Source organism: Gracilinanus agilis, chromosome 3 (genome assembly GCF_016433145.1).
Source record: "Gracilinanus agilis isolate LMUSP501 chromosome 3, AgileGrace, whole genome shotgun sequence".
Lineage (NCBI taxonomy): Eukaryota > Metazoa > Chordata > Mammalia > Didelphimorphia > Didelphidae > Gracilinanus > Gracilinanus agilis.
This window is the reverse complement of record NC_058132.1, coordinates 311,652,969-311,670,994: the sequence shown is the minus strand read 5'-3', so window position 1 is coordinate 311,670,994 and position 18,026 is coordinate 311,652,969. Positions and strand designations below refer to the sequence as shown.

The 18,026-nt window shown below is 36.4% G+C and overlaps 1 protein-coding gene across 1 annotated transcript in view; it reads left to right on the top strand.

The window, feature by feature from the left end:
- Positions 1–17,332, top strand: part of NIFK (nucleolar protein interacting with the FHA domain of MKI67) — a 44,932-nt gene extending 27,600 nt beyond the window's left edge. Inside the window, exons 2-6 of the mRNA XM_044669142.1 lie at positions 4,240–4,348; positions 8,141–8,352; positions 16,044–16,109; positions 16,288–16,350; positions 16,981–17,332. Coding sequence (XP_044525077.1) covers positions 4,240–4,348; positions 8,141–8,352; positions 16,044–16,109; positions 16,288–16,350; positions 16,981–17,175 — 645 coding nt within the window. The 3' untranslated portion in view covers positions 17,176–17,332. The remainder of the gene's footprint in view (positions 1–4,239; positions 4,349–8,140; positions 8,353–16,043; positions 16,110–16,287; positions 16,351–16,980) is intronic.
- Positions 17,333–18,026: the final 694 nt, after the last annotated feature.

Below are 18,026 nucleotides of genomic sequence, written 5' to 3'. Positions count from 1 at the left end.
CTATTGCTTTTCTACCCTTCTTTAAAAGCTGCTAGGAAAAGACCTTTAAGTCATTGTTTTACCATTGCACTAACAGTTTTAATAGCATCCAAGCATATTATATATATATATATATATATATATATATATATATATATATACACACACACACACACACACACACACACACACACACATATACACTATAGCATGTAGATCAGTGTGGTTCAAGTACTCATAATGCATAAGAAGGAGGTATTGTAAACTATGTTAAGTGATAGGTTAACAAAATAGTCTCCATTTTTTGGTGGTATCTTAGTTATGCTTGGAAGAAGCTAATGTGTAGGTGCTTGGCAACAGAAGATGAAAGCCACCCAGAACAGGAAACAGCAAGTATAGCATTTTGATTGGAGTGTAGAAGTTGTGAGGAGAGTACTGCGGAATCAGGGATGGAAGGGATGCAGCCAGATTTTGTAATTATAAGAACTATATCAAAGCATTTTTATATCATTCTTGAAATAGGGTTTTGCATGGTTAAATGTGTGCCAGTATGCCAAAGATTATATTCAGGTTGTGGTGCAATAGATAGAGAGGCCAGGAGTCAGGAAGACTCATCTTCCTGAGTTCAAATCTGGCTTCAGACACTTAATAGTTGTGTGACGCTGGACAAGTTACTTTATTCCGTTTGCCCTCCACTTCCTCAGCGATAAAATGAGCCAGAGGAAGAAATGGCAAGCCACTCCAGTATCTTTGCCCAGAAAGCCCTAAATGGGGTCATGAAGAGTAAGACCTGAAAACAACTGAATAAAAATATTCACGTTGATCACTATTGAGGTTTTAAGCCAATCTAAGCTGCTGCCCCGATACTTTTTCCTCTTACTGCCTAATAAAAGGAATGCCTTCCCCTTGAGGAGGGTCAGGAATTTTGACATGACTTAAAAATTTGCTAAGTTGTGTTTAAAGATGGTTAAAAAATCGCTAGACCATAACTCATTTCTTTCTTTTTTTTTTTTAAACCCTTAACTTCTGTGTATTAGTTCACACAGGTGGAAGAGTGGTAAGGGTGGGCAATGGGTCAAGTGATTTGCCCAGGGTCACACAGCTGGGAAGTGTCTGAGGCTGGATTTGAACCTAGGACCTCCCGTCTCTAGGCCTGACTCAATCCACTGAGCAACCCAACTGCCCCTCAAAACTCATTTCTTAGCTTTGTTTGGGCTCACTAGCAAAACAGTATATTTTGGAGGGCTAAGGTCGGTCTGAATATGATCTGTCTTCAAGTGCTTGAAGATAGGTTAGAATTGTTCTGTTTGGCCCCAAAGGGCAGAACTACAAGTAATGGTTAAAAGTTGGCAGAAAGGCCAACTTGATGTCAAGAAAAACTTCTAATAGAACTGTCCCAAAGTCAGACAGTATTGCAGAGAGAAATGATGAGTCTTCCCTCCCTGGAGGATTTCATACAGAGAAGATGGATGAACACTTACCAGTTATGTATAGTGAGGGTATTCCTTTCACATTTAGTTTGGACTAGATGACCACAAAGGTCCCTTCCAGCTCTTAAAATCTAGGATTTTTTGTGACCTTAATGACAGAGCCTCTGGACTTTCTCTCACAGATACACACCAAAGGATGAAATCCAAGCAAATACATTGCTTCCCAATCTCTATTAGTTTCTTTTAGTTCTCTTATGGTTCTACTTTTTTTATAAGTTCTTGTTGATATTTCTTACATCATAATTATCCCTTCTCTTCCTACTAGAGAGCCAATTCATATGACATTTTTTAGAGAGGAAAAAAAAACCAGCACTACTGATTGGTACTTTGATGAGTCCACAAATATGTACAGTATGTAATACTGGTGGGCTTCCTACCTCCACAAAGGAATAGGTTTAGGATTGTCTTATATTTCTTCATTTGAGTCCTGCTTGATCTTTATAATTTTGTTACTACACTTGAACAACTTAAATTGTTGTGATTATGTATGTTGTTTTCTTGGCTTTGCTTACTTTACTATTAATATAGATCATTCTATGCTTCTCTGTTCATTGTACTCAACATTTCTTAAAGCACAAAAATATTCCATTACATTCATGGACTACAATTTGTTTAGCCATTCCTCAACTCACTGGCATTTATTTTGTTTCTAATTCTTAGCTATAAAAAGTTATAAGTATTTTAGAGTATATACAAACTCGTATCGATGATTCATGGAGTATATGTCTAGTAACAGAGTTTAGTTCAAGAGATATGGACGTTCTAATCACTTTATTTACATAATTCCATATTGCACCATTTCACAGCTCCACTAACAATGTGTTAGTGTGCCCATCCTTCCACAGCTCTTCCAACATTGATTGTTGTCATTTTTGACAATTTTTATCTCCTGATTTTAGACCAGTTATTTTCACCACTAGGATGAAAATAGACTTTATCCTACCAGTGACTCATGCACCTGAACTCATCCTACTCTCTGGAAGACAAAAGTAATTCAATGGCATTTTCTGTACCATCACTTTTTATTCTCTATTGCTTCTTCCTAACAGTTATAGAAGTATTTGAGGGATTTTTGGGTATTTTATAAATATATATTTAAAGTGTGGCCGCCAGGAATCAACAATTCAGATTGATTCCATAATTAAAATAGACCCAAGTCAGCATCCAGTTTAAGGTAGTTTATTTACAATTAGGAAGGTAAAAGGTAGGTAAATAGAGAGAGGGAGAGGCCTGGACGGAGAGAGAGGCTTAAAAGTCTAATTAAACTAGGTTACAAGCCACAAGACTTTAGAAATCAGAGAGGCTATAAGCCTACTTAAGGCAGAGTTTGGAAACGCCAAGGTAGGCCAAGGAAGTCAGCCTAACTTACCCACATGACAATTCAGAGTAGAAGCATTCTGAGGTCTCAGCCGAGCACCTTCAGCACCAAGTCCAAAGCCGAAACTCCTGAACTCCTTCCACTCTTCAACTAACTGAACCAGGAAGTAACTCAGGTATTTAAAGAGATAGTGTCTCTCATCATTTCCTGTGGGCCACCTCTAATTCAAGTGGACCAATGGCAGCCTCTACACTGATTTTGGACTGCCCAAATGGCAGTCCCTTGTTCTTGATTTGATACTTATTGTCACCTGTGGTTAACTTATCTCCACTCCCCTTTTTCTGGGAGGTGGGGATGATATAATCTAGATGCCTAGGGTAAGTAGATTTTTGACTATAAATGGGCTAGAGTTAATTTCATTTACACAACTTCCTGCTTTAAGTAGAATAATAAAAGATAGGAACATTCTTCATTTATGATATCACTTCTAATCTTACAAAACCATGCCATTTTCTGAGTGAAAATGTTGTATTCATTACAACAAAAGTCTTGGATTCTGGTGGTTAATAGAAATCAACTAGTCAAGTCAGTTTATTAATTGCCTTACTCTGTCAGGCACTATGGTAAGCACGAATAGAAGTTTTTTTTCATTGCTCTCTAGGAACCTATAATCTAATGGAGGAGAATTTCAGTTATCATGGGAACATCCATTTAGATGTAACACTATAACAATCAAAGATTTGGGGATGTGAGATTAGAGGTATGGCCTAGATAAGTAGGTCTGAGAATCATATTCTACAAGAGAGGTCAGTGAATCCTCAAGAAGTGATGAGATCACCAAGCGAAAAATAGTATAGAGGCAGAAGAAAAGGGGGTATAGGAAAGAGCCTTGGGGGATATCCCTTGTTAGATAGATACAGTCTGGGTAAGATCCATCAGAGGAAACTGAAAAGGAGTGGTAGTCATACAAATGAGGAGAACTAAGAGAAGGCAGTGTCCTGAAAAACCTAGAGGGGAAACAGTTTAAAATAGTGGTTCCCAAACATTTTTGGACTACTGCCCACTTTCCAGAAAAAAATATTACTTAGCGCCCCTGGAAATTATTTTTCTTTTTAATTTTAATAGCAATTAATAGGAAAGATAAATGCACCTGTGGCCATCACTCCTCCTCCCCCCCCCATCTCTGCAGCACCCACCAGGGGGTGGTGGTGCCCACTTTGGGAATCACTGGTTTAAAAGATATAGATACACAATTGCAATTAGTTTGTATCATAACTGTATTAACCTTGCATTTTTTTTAATCTGGCCATTTATAATTGTGTGAAGTACTGTTGGGTTTCTAAAAGTATGGCATACTTAAGTAATTTACATTATTTAAATTAATAAAATGGGGAGGATTTTCTACTATAATTTTTATACCATGCCTTATAATGATGGACATTTTTCTTACAGACTGGAAATAGTAAGGGCTATGGATTTCTGGAGTTTGAATCTGATGATGTTGCTAAGATTGTTGCTGATACAATGAACAACTACCTTTTTTGTGAAAGGCTATTGAAGTGTAAGTATCTCTATTTGGAAGATATTTTCTTTTTTAAAAAAATATTCTTTTAGAAAAATTTTCGATGGTTACATGATTCTTGTTTTTATTTTCCCCTTCACCCTCCCCCCCATATCCGACGTGCATTTCCCCTGGTTTTAGCATGTGTGATCAATCAAGACTTATTTCCATATTATTGATAGTTGCATTGGTGTGGTCATTTAGTGTCTACATTCCCAATCCTGTCTGCATCAACCCATGTGTTCAAGCAGTTGTTTTTCTTCTGTGTTTCTGCGCCTGCAGTTCTTCAGAATGTGGGTAGCGTTCTTTTCCATAAATCCCTTAGAATTGTCCTGGGTCATTGCATTGCTGCCAGTACAGAAGTCCATTACATTCTATTTTACCACAGTGTATTGGTCTCTGTGTACAATGTTCTTCTGGCTCTGCTTCTTTCACTCTGCATCAATTCCTGGAGGTCTTTCCAGTTCACATGGAATTCCTCCAGTTTATTATTCCTTTGAGCACAATAGTATTCCATCACCAGCATATACCACAATTTATTCAGCCATTCCCCAATTGAAGGGCATACCCTCGCTATCCAGTTTTTTGCCACCACAAAAAGCGCGGCCACAAATATTTTTGTATAAATCTGTTTATCTGTGATCTCTTGGGGATATAAACCCAGCAATGCTATGGCTAGATCGAAGGGCAGGCAGTCTTTTATAGCCCTTTGAGCATAGTTCCAAATTGCCATCCAGAATGGTTGGATCAGTTCACAACTCCACCAGCAATGCATTAATGTCCCAATTTTGCCACATCCCCTCCAACATTCATTACTCTCCCCTTCTTTCATTTTAGCCAATCTGCTAGGTGTGAGGTGATACCTCAGAGTTGTTTTGATTTGCATTTCTCTAATTATTAGAGATTTAAAACACTTTTTCATGTGCTTATTGATAGTTTTGATTTCTTTATCTGAAAATTGCCTATTCATGTCCCTTGCCCATTTATCAATTGGGGAATGGTTTGATTTTTTTATACAATTGATTTAGCTCCTTGTATATTTGAGTAATTAGACCTCTGTTAGAGTTTTTTGTCATAAAGATTTTTTCCTAGTTTGTTGTTTCCCTTCTGATTTTGGTTGCATTGTTTTTGTTTGTACAAAAACATTTTAATTTAGTATAATCAAAATTATTTATTTTACATTTTGTANTTTGTACAAAAACATTTTAATTTAGTATAATCAAAATTATTTATTTTACATTTTGTAATTTTTTCTAACTCTTGCTTGGTTTTAAAATTTTCCCTTTCCCATAGATTGGAAGACATTTTCCTTTCAGACTTGTGACATAATTATAGAAATAGTACCTATCCCAAGGGTGAGCAGGCTTCTCCTTTTCCATTTTGTCTTATATTTAAAATTACAAATGAGCCCTCTTCTCATTTAGAGTAACATCTGCCAAAATTTATAGTTTATTGGGGCAGCTAGATGGTTCAGTGGATAGAGATCTGGCCTAGAGACATGAGGTCCAGGGTTTAAATCTGGCTTCAGACACTTCCTAGCTGTGTCACCCTGGGCAAATCACTTGAACTCCAATTGCCTCTAGCCCTTACTGCTCTTCTGCATTGGAACCAATATTTAGTATCATTTCTAAGGTAGGAAGTAAGGAGTTTTTTGGTTTTGTTTTTTAAAGAAAGAATTTATAGCTTATGTAACACTGTAAGAGCAATGAGCTATTAAGATAATTTCAGGAAAATTTTATTTGAACTTTCCTCTTTTTAAAAGTACAATATAACTTGTTCCCTGCCCCTTAGAGTGAAGGGAAAGGGTATGTGAACCAGCAAGAAACATATCTACAAAGTACCATCCAGTACATGGCTATATTCCTTCTCCTTCCTGATTATACAGTGATTACTCACTTCTGCAACAACAGAAGAGAACATTCTACATGATGATTATTCTAGATGACAAGCTTACATCCTATAGAAGTTTTATCATAACTGATTTTGAAGGAAGTCTTAATAAAATATATAACTAGAAATAACAGTTGACATGTCTACCAAGCAGAATTTCTTTAAGTGAACAATGTGTCGACTTTATCCAGGTAAACAAGATGCAGTTTGGTATAGTAGAAAGCATGCTACATAGAGAGTTGAAAGGCCTGAATTCAAAGCACTGCTCTTCTCCTTATAGTCTGACTTTGGGTAAATCAATATCTCTGAGCCTTAGCTTTCATCATCTTTGAAATGAAAAGATCGGACTCTGCCTCTTGAATTCTCTTTCAACTATAAATCTGTGTTCTGGTTTCCAGATAAGTGGAGTGTTAATGTATATTTCCTTAAGATTATTTGGTTGTCTTATGTATTTGTTTTTCCTTAGATGGATAAGTTTAGAGAGTTTTCTAACTCCTGAATTACATCTTTATTGAGTGACTCCAGTATTTGTTTTAAAGATCTGTGTTTCATTGTAATTCAGACTTTTACACATTTAAATTTGAGCATAGAATCATTTTCAAAAAAAAAATTAGGTGAACATTGTACACAGAGACTGATACACTGTGGTAAAATCGAATGTAATGGGCTTCTGTACCAGCAACAATGCAATGACCCAGGACAGCTCTGAGGGATTTATGGTAAAGAACGCTACCTACATTCAGAGGAAGAACTGCAGGAGAGGAAACATATAAGAAAAGCAACTGCTTGAACGCATGGGTCGGGGTGGACACGATTGGGGATGTGGACTCGAAACTACCACACCAATGCAACCACCAACAATTTGGAAATTGGTCTTGATCAAGGACACATGACAAAACCAGTGGAAATGTGCATCGGCCATGGGTGGGGGGGTGCGGGGGGTGAAGGGGAAAGTAGGAGCATGAATCATGTAACCATGTTAAAAATGATTATTAATAAATGTTTAAAAAAAATTAGGGATAGGTTTTATTATCTGTGCCATTATAAACTTGTGCTGTTTTAATTATCTACAAAATAATTTAAAATTATTATAGTCTTCCATGCCACTACTGCTCATGCTGGCTGCTTGTATATTTCTACAACAGCCTAAGGGTCAGAATCTAAAGATCTAGGTTCTTGTATTAGTTAAAACTAGTGACTGGTGGTGCAATGATTAGACCTCTAGGTCTAGAGCTAAGAAGACCTGAGTTCACATTCAGCCTTTGACACTTAATAGCTGTATATCCTTGGGCAAGTTATTTAACTTCTGTTTGCCTCGGTTTCCTCTTTTGTAAAATAAAGGTAATGATAGCACCTTACTTCCCGGGGACATTGGGTGAATAAAATGAGATATTTATAAAGCACTTCATGTAATTCCTGACATACATACATATTAGTTGATATATAAATGATAATTGATATTTTCATAGCTAGATTTTGTGAACTAATGTACAGACAGGCAGATGGAAATTTCTCAGAAACTTTCTGCTCTCAGCAACCATAGAAGTCTGAAATTTGACTACTATAATTTCTGGAGTTCTGTATTTAAGGGGTAGAGAAACACTGGAAACGAAGATACAAGGGTAGGTGGTAATGAAATAAAGGTGAAATAATGGTGTAAAGGTAAAAAAGCTCCTTTTAGAGTTTTTGACTTAAGTGAATGAAGGATTCAAAGATTCTGATTTTGGTTATCCTAGTTTTAACACATGAAATCAAAAGTATGCTTTATGATATTAATAGTTACATGTTTTCCTCATGTTGTTTTTTCAGTTATATTATTTGATTAAGGTTTTAAAGTGATAGTAACAAGGAAAACCATCTTCTATTTTCTATTTGAGAAACCTTTTTGTGTGTATTTTGTAGGTCATTTTGTGCCACCTGAAAAAGTACATGAAGAACTTTTCAAAGGCTGTGAGATTCCATTTTCAAAGCCCTCCCATCCAGCAGTAAAACGTTATAACAAGGAACGAACTTATGAAGAAAAGATAAGAATGGAGAAGCGATTTAAAAAGAAAGAAAATAAGCTCCGAAAGAGATTAGCTGAAAAAGGAATAGATTATACATTTCCTAAATTAGTAAGTGTTTCTTCTTTATGAACTAAAAGTCTCTGAAGTCATATCTTAAGGTTTTTATAGATTTGGCCATGTGTTAGGAATATATCTTTGCCAAAGTTAACCTTGCGAATTGTATTCAATAAAACTTAATTTACTGTGTGGCACCTTAAATCTGAAGATGAGTTGAATGCTACTATCATTCTATTAAAGGAGCAATATCCTAACCTCTTCCCCCATGCATGTTAATCTAATTTTTCCTTAAAGGGTTTTGAGACCTTCTTCAGATTTAGTTGACTGTTGGTATCCCATCTGACTGAATACAAAGCAGTCTTGAAGAGCTACAGAAGAATTATGATTCTTGGCTGATGGATGAGTAACTTAGGAAAGGGAGCTTTTGTTCAGCTAAATCATCTCAAGGTGTCCTTAGTGCCTATCCTTGCTGAATATTCTCTTGCTATTGCTAATATTTCATTTTGTTCTGATATTGAACCTAAAGTACTTGAGGGACTTGATTAATTCAAGACCATGCCAGAATATTTGCCCTAGTTTTGCAAAATTGGAACATAATGAACTCATTGAAATGGGGAGTGGGCAGTGCAAAGGAAGGTAAGCCCTGACTGACCCTCATACTTTTGGTGATGCTTCTAAAAAGATTATTGCTGTGAGCTTCATCCTCGTGTAGTTGAGTAAACTGCACAACGCTATATTCAGTAAGGAAAAACCAATGTATGACTGCCCTACAAGAACTAAATTTTGAAGATAATTGGTCAAGCTTTGTTTTATGCCCTCTAGCTTTGTGGAGACTTGCAGCTTGATAAGTTAAGCCTTTATATTCTACTAGGGGAATCTAAAGAATTCATTTATTTTTAGTACAGCTTAGAGAGGTTGAAGTTTTAGGGGATGGAGAAAGAGATTTCCCTATATTGGGAAGACTAGTTCTAAATAACTAGCTGTGTCCCATCTTCTAGGATTGTGGATATCTTTGTATTTTGAGTGGTTATTATCATCTTATTTACAGGAAGCCTTTAGTAGGCAGCTAGGTGGCTCACTGGGCAGAATGCCAGGCCTGGAGTCAGGAAGACCTTGAGTTCAGATTGGTCTCAGATACTTAACTGGCTCTGGGCAAGGGCCCTTCACCTTTTACACCTCATCTATAAAATGAGCTGGAGAAGGATATGGAAAACCATACTAGCATCTTTGCCCCCCCCTTCCTCCCCCCCAAAAAAAATTTCCAAATGGGATCACTAAGAGTTAGGCACGATTTAACAACCTGAAACTTCAAAGTGTCTAATGAGCTTCTAGGAAATCATGTATGTAGAAACATTTGGGTTTTCAATGTCTTTTTGGAACTGACCATGCAACTGAACCATATAATTGTATACAGAAATAACTAGCCATTAAGAAGGTGGCATGAAGTTTCCAACAGTGAGAGAATACAAACCAAAACAGATCCCTCACAGTTTTGTATTCTGATTGTGCTAACGAAACTATTGGAGTTTTGTTTGTTTGTTTTTAACTTGGACTTTGGGAGAAAAATCTCAATTTTGCTACATGAATTTTTTTGTGACTCTTTGATGTGAAAACCATTGGGGATGGAGTAGGGTGGCATTTGAAAGGACAATCCTGAATTCTCCCTCATGGGCTTAAGAGATATTTATGGAATTAGGAATATTGAAATATGTGCCCATTGTCTCCCATTCAATTAGCTGAGAGAAATCAGGGATGTTGCATTAGTTTAAAAAATTTCTACTCCTCACCCCCCAAAAAAATGAAACTAATTTTCTGCTGCTTCTAATTTGGAGCCCCTAAAGAGTACAGAAGTTGGGCCCTAGGAACATTTCCTTAATCCCACAGAAATGGCTGTTGCTTTCACTTGAGAAATGAAAGGCGTGCACTAGCATAGAGGAATCTGTGACTGTTGCTTTTTATGTTGTATTGTCTTTTCTCCAGCAAGAGTTCATGATAATGGGTAAGATTTAGATGCTAGCAATAGGGGCGTGTGCGCTCACGCGCGCACACACACACACAGTGCTTTTGTCTAGCACAGGAAGGCAATGGCAGCTCAGTAGTGCTCAAGCCTAAGTAAGTTAGTACTCCATCCCAGCATAAGGCAGAGAGAGCCAGACTTTAGTAGTGGCAAATGTCTTTTCCATGGCACATGACTGATAGAGTGGATGAAGTACAATAGATTGACTTACAGTATCAGTCAACCCAATGACAAAAGGCAGGCTTACCTAGCCATATGTTTACAGTAACAGTAAAACTGATTTGAATTCTCCTCAATGCTGCTAGTATTGCACCCAGTGATAATTGTTCATTTCCTCCCCTGGGAGGGCTTAGAGGACCACGAGGTGGTATGTCCTTGGCCCTTCTTTCCATTTGATCTCATCAGCTCCCATTGATTCAACTATTTCCAAATACCTACTGGGTATTATCACAGTGTAGATGATTCTTAAATTTTTCTAATCCTAGCCTCTCTTGACCTGTAATCTCAGTCAACTCCCATCTGTATATTGGACATTTTGAAGTGGATATCATCCTGTATACATTGTTATGATTAAAAATGATAAAGACTGATATAAATATAGAAATTAGTATTTTAATTAAAGCCATGCTGATAGAGATAAAAATCATTAGACCACACTCTGGTAAGAATTCAAAACTGCCACCCCAGCCATTATTGTTAACTTCCTCGTGCCCAGGTAGCTAAAGAGGAAGGTCAAAGTCACTTCCCCCTATTTAAAACAGTCCCTCACCTTGAATACATAATCCAAAACAGGAAACCCGTTGGACCACAGGAAATGTAGTTTTTAAGGTCCCCACGTGTCCATAGAAAATTTATATACTTTTAAATGGCATCTCCCAAATTCCAATTATACAATTCCCCCTGGGATCCAACAAAAAAAAGTTGGTCTTTTTTCTTTGCTGGATCCGTAAACATAGACAAGTTCTAAAATTTTAGGAATTTGGGGGATAAAAGAAATAGATGAACAAATGGATAAAACTAGCCGCAATGACAAAAAACCAATTTGGGGGCAGTCCCCTATTGGTATAACATGTACAATTAAGACAATACATTCAATTCAAATTCAACTCCCCATAGTTCAATCAACTGCACCCCAAAGTTCAAATTTGGTCTTTATGGTACAGTGAAGGCTTCCTCAGACATCTTCATGGTGTCTTCTTCACCAAACAGGTTCGTCGTCTGGATTCTGGGGAGATGGCATGATCCTTATCCTGAAATTATTCTCAAAAGAATTTAAACTTTACATTATAGATTATAAAACATACATTTTCTTCTGAGAATTATACAATTCCCCCTGAAATTACTCCTAAAAGGTTTAAATATACATATATTTTTACATTATCGAATTTTTTTAAAAAAAAAAATTAATATACATCCCATCCCCCTGAGGGAAATTCTAAACATACCTTTTTTCTTTGAAAGGGTACCTCAGGTCAGCTAAGGATGAGTGGCTGAGTGGGGGGGGGGGAGGAGAGGGAGTTGTATGAAATTAATTGGCAAAATACAAAGAATAAAATTCAAGAAAAAAGAAGAAAAAATTAACTTGTGAATGAAATGTAAAATGTGCAAAAAATGTAAGGAAAATAAACTTAGACCTTTGAATGAAGGCCTAATTAAAGTGAATTCAGCAGTTTGCAATTACCCATTCAGGGCCAGGACTAAAGGAAATGTCTCTCTCTGATCTGATTTACCATCAGCTTTTCAGGGAAGTGAGCCAAATAACCAATCTTAGGTGCTTTCTAGGAATCTAAGTCGAGGCGACCCACGTCCTCTAAAAGTTTTAGAAAAGACTGGGACTCCAGGACTCAAACCCCAATTTCCAAGCCCTAAAGTATTGGCATAGAACTCCTGCAATTCATGCAGATTTTTAGTCAAGTCTCTGACCATGTGCTTTCTTTAGCACGAATTAACGGCTTTATGTTCCCTTCTGGAATCAGAGAGGCATTTAATCATAATCCCATAGTCTCAAGGCTCTTCAGGTGTTTGCATTAAGCTTATTAAAAAAGATAAATAATGATTATATATGTACTTCCAGTACAAGATGAGAAAAAGGAAAAATCAATTGCTCTAATTAAAAAAATGTTTTAAAAATCAAAAATATACATATAGCTTAGAACTAGAAGGGTTTTCTTACCCAAAAATGAGGTTTTCTATGAGAGAAAATGGATCTTACAAATAGCAGATTCACAATGCACATTCAAATAGAGTACCATTATTTCCAATAGCACATTTTAAAACAATAAACAATGATGTTTAAAATCATATACTTGTTACAACTTTTAAATCTTGGCTAAGAGTTTCTCAACAAATTCTGTTATTGCTTCCATATCAAAATCTGATATTTAAAAAAGAAACCTTCTGGTCTAAATTATCCTCAGATAAGAATATGCAGGAGCTCCTTGGCTTCCTGTTTTAAAACAAATCCTGGGTAGGAAATGCTTCTACCCCTTTAAGGCAATAATTTCTCTTATAATATAATATATAAAAGCTTTATCCTTTAAGACAACAATTCTTAAGGATTTAAAGTAAGACCTCTTGTAAAATTACAAGGTAATACTCAAAGCATGGAAACTTCAAGGTTCTTTAAATTACCAAGACAGAATAAATTTTAAAGACATATGCTCCTATAAGATGTTCATAGGTGGTACATATAACCGCATTGTTTCTGATACAGTAAGCTTTAAGTAAATTAGGAAATATAATAATATCATAAGCAGAAACTTCATTAGCGTAAAATGATTCAGTGTAACAGGAAAATCAATGAAATAAGCAAGATTAATTTACAAAACTAATTAGCAAAATACAGTAAGATACAGTCTCTTTAAAAGTCGTTCAGTTCCGAGGTTTAAAAGATTGAGTTCTGCTGAGTTTAAGGGTTGTTTTTTTTATAATCCGTCTTTGCTCTCAGTTCAAAGTTCTGAGCAGGTATGGGGGTGAATCTCTTCCCCTAAGTTCAGTTTTTAATAATCTCAAAAGTTTGAATAGGCCATGCGCCCGAGAGGTTCAGACTCTAGGTCCACGTGGCTTGGGGTTAGAGAAAAGCTTAGGTCAGTTTTGTAGAAAATCCCACGTGTAGAGCTTGTGTGGGTGGGGGTTGCCTAAATTAGGTGTTTAGAGAAACACGTGGAGGGCTAGAATGCAGGCCATTACCAAGGGAGGGTAGTGGAAATATATTACCCAAGCCTAAGCAGTAGCGGCAGAAGTCTTCGAAAATCTCGGCAAAAACAGCAGCCGGGGGTCATCAATGTTGGGGCTTGGGGTTCTGGGCTCAGAACAGGACTAGTAGCACCAGCGAGTCTGCTCCGGTGGGTCCAGCAAAAGGTGCGGAGATCAGAGTAGGCAGGAAGCCATAGGAATGGAGTCAGGAGATCAGCGGCAGAGACACACTGGCTGGGCTCTCTGGCGTTTTTTTTTTTTGCTTCCGCAAGGGCCACCAGGCCCAGGGCATTGAGCAAAATAATTTGCAGCCCAACAGCAATTAAAGCCATTGTCTCTCTTCCCCATAAAACAGCCTCTAGGCTGGGGAAAATCGGGAGAGGACTGGGCAAGGAAAAAGATAGCTTCTGAGACCCTGGTTCCCAGAGTCGCATGGTTTCCTCTTAGACTATCTAGAAAATTGAGAATTCTTAATCCAAACTTCGTACGGTTGCCATAATTGTTAAGATTAAAAATAATAAAGGCTGATATAAATATAGAAATTAGTATTTTAATTAAAGCCATGCTGATAGAGATAAAAATCATTAGACCACGCTCTGGTAAGAATTCAAAACTGCCGCCCCAGCCATTATTGTTACCTCCTTGCACCCAGGTAGCTAAAGAGGAAGTTCAAGGTCACTTCCCCCTATTTAAAACAGTCCCTCACCTTGAATACATAATCCAAAACAGGAAACCCATTGGACCACGGGAAATGTAGTTTTTAAGGTCCCCGCGTGTCCATAGAAAATATATATACTTTTAAATGGCATCTCCCAAATTCCAATTATACAACATCTTAAACTCATCATGTTTGAAACTACTCATAATCCCACCACCACCCTGCCCCCACCCCCACACACACACATACAGTTCTTTTCCTCCCTTCCCAACCTTCCCTATTACTGTTAAGGGCTCTACTATATAGTCACCCACACTACAAATCAAGGTGTCATCTCCAATTCTTCATTTTCCTCCCCTTCTGCCTCTCCCCCCAATCCAATCAGTTTCAGATCTTGTAGATTCTGCCTTTGTAACATCTCTTCAATATGCTTCTTTCCACCACTACCCTAGGTAAGGGCTTTATCACCTCACACCTGGACTACTGCAGTAGCCTGCCATTTGATCTTCCTAGTATAAATACAGATGAAAACATATGATTTATCACTTGACTACTTGGGCATATGACTTGGGGTTTTGGTTTTAGAAAATTATTCTCCTACAAAAAATGAGTAATATGGAAATCTGTTTTGCTTGATAATATATGTATAACCCAGACTGAATTGCTTATCAATTCTGGGAGAGAAATAAATCATATAACTTTAGAAAACTTAGGTGGAAATTTGTTAATAAAATGAAAGAATTTTTTTAAATTATCTTCCTAGATCATGGTTCTAACCATAGCACTTGCCCTGTCCCCTGCCCATACCCCCCCCCCTTTCACTAAACTCCAGAGATTCTATATTACTAAGATCAAATATAAAAACCTCTTTTGGGCTTTTCAAGTCCTTCACTTGTAATTAGCCATGTTGTCCTTCCTTACTCCCTCCCTTCTTCCCTGCACCTCCCACCTTCCCCCCAATTGTTGGAAGCTAGAATGGTTGGTTTTTAAAGGGGTGAACAATTTTCAAGAATGATTTAACTATGACTTGTAGATTTTAAAATTAATATTCAATGCCTCCAAAGTATGATATTTATAAGGATTTATTAATAGAGAAATGCGGGGAAGCTTTCCCACTCGCCTCACATGGGGGAGTGGGGGAGAGAGGAAGAGAGAGGGGGGAAGAACGGGGAGAGGGAGACGGAGATATGTGTTTGAGATATTGAAGGAGGAGTGAAAGTTTCCAAAATTAAACTATTCTTCCTCTGGGCTTTCTTTTGAGAATACCACCGTTTTCGAGGGAAATTTAGGGGAGGTGTCTTTTCTCTTCCTCAAGCTCATCAGTTTCAAAGGCTTTGTCACTTTTCCCTCTATATCATATTTTTCATTGGTCCTGTTCTCTATTTACAAGTATACTCATCTAAATCTCAAATTTTCCTAGAGAACTTTAGATTTCATTCTTGCCTTTCTTACACTATACATTGTAATATGCATATTTCTTTGCACATACTTCTCTTTTTTCTTCCTTCCACATCCCTCCATCCAGACTGGAAGTAGTTAAACCCCTTAAGAGAAACAACTGACCTCTTAATATGAAATGTCTAAGTCAGGGATATTTAGGCGTAAGTTATACTTAACTTTAAAAGTTAATTTGCCTTTTTGTAATATTTGTATAATTATTTCAAAATAATTGGTTTCCTTTTTAACATTATGTATTTTTATTCATTTTAAAACATTGTTCTGAGTAGTCTCTAGACTTCACCGGAGGTTGGGGAAGCAGAATGTCCATGAAAATGAAGGTTAAAAATACCTGTCCTGAATTGTTATCAATAACAAGAGTAATAATTAAGATTACTGAAACTACATTAAAGTTTTATCATCTTAAAATTTAAGGTTTTACGAAACAGAAGAAAAAAGAAGGTTGCAGGAACTACTCTTCAGAAGACTATTGATAATGAGGTAAAATTGGGGCACCAAATGTAAGCAACCGATTGTTCAAAGTTCACCAAAATGGGAGGATGGGGGAGAAAGAGACAGAGAGAGAATGCCTACATGTATGCATATACATATATATATATATAGATGTATAGGGTGGGTGAGTAGATGGATATAAGAAACTTGTTAAAATGTATTACAGGAATTACCCAAGAAAGAGAAGATGAATGTTTCAGATACTGCCCTTGATACTTTGGATAGCCAGGTAACTTTCCATAAACTTTTAGCTACGATAACTAATAAATTTGATTGGTGAAAAAGAAGTTCATTTCTTTTAAAATTCAGAAATCAAACTTTGTTTTACAATAAAAATGTTCGTGTATGGCAAAGTTAGAATTTGAGATAGGTTTAACAGAAGCTATTAAAGTTGACTTACTACAGTATGTTTTATATCTTGATTGCCCTAAATGTATATATGTATCATTTGAAAAACTGTAACTATCATCATAGATTGAAGTATTAATGTTTTAGAAAAATCAGTCTTGACAAATAAGTGAACTCTACTACTTACTTGTCTATGCAAATTAGATTTAAAAATGAGATAGCCTTGAAACCAGATCTACAACTGAATTCTAAAAATAGAGTGATATTTATGTCTGATGTCTCCTTAACTTTGTGCAGATCATTTGGCTTTCTTAGCCCTTCAGTTCTCTCATCTGTAAAATAAGGTGACTGGACTAGATTATCTCTTTAAGTCCTTATTTCATCTTAGCAAAAGGCCACATTTCTGTAGCTCTATAAACTAAGAGTTTTCACATATATGTACATATATATGTATGTATAACAGAAATGACATTCACCCAATTTATCTTTGTCTTTTGCTTCTTGTATCTAGGATCTCACACCCATTTGTTCACCAACATTTTTAGAGAGGCGGAAAGCTCAAGCAGCTGAAATGAATGACGACGATGATGATAATGAAATTATACTTAAGCTACCACCAATTATTAACAAGAAAGGAACACCATTGACTCAGACTCCACCAAGTTCAAGAAGAAAAAAGGCAAAGAACAATAAAGGATTATCCTGAATATCATATCTGCCCAGGGAACTTGGGTTTTATTAGAACCTATTCTTGTATATGATGGTAGTTTTGAGTGGTTCTTCTTAACCATTTGTTCATTGTTAATTTTGTGGGGGAAATCTTTTGTAAAATTCTTCCATTTACCAATATAGATGATGCTAACTGACTACTTTTGCTTTAATAATGTTTGAAGAAATTATTTTGCTTTTATAGAAGGAAGTAAAATTACATTTATATTTACTCATGATAAAATAAGGTAAATGTTTCAAGTTTTATTGACGTAGAAAGGTTTCAGATTTAGAGGAAATAACACGAGTACATAAAAGGGGATATTTTTAATATTGTTATCAAAAAGCATTAGTGCATGCTACCTTTCAGTCGTTTTACTCATGCTGCTAGTTATGCAAATATTCTCTGCTTCTATTGCTTCCGTTTTGCCCACCTACCTTAGGTGAAACCTATGGCTGAAAGGAACACTGAGTAGCTAACTAAACAACATTGTTTTTTGGCATCAATTTGTGCCCCAATCTTTGACCAGCATAATAACACAAAAGGATTCATATCAAAGACATGATGCACTTTGTAACTGAACCTATAGTATTTCTCAATAATAAGACATTACAACCAAATATCACCATAATATTGTTCATTGTCCACAAAAATGACTATTTATAAAACTCCTATCCTACAAAGCAAGCTATTCCTATTATAATGTTTTAACTAATGGTTTGTTTTCATGGAGCCTATGTTAGGTAAGAGTTAATGTCTGTACACAGCTACCTCAAAAAAAGTGTCCATTTTGTAGCAATTCACCTTTAAATTGTATTAAAATCTAAGAAAATGTATGTGAAGTACAA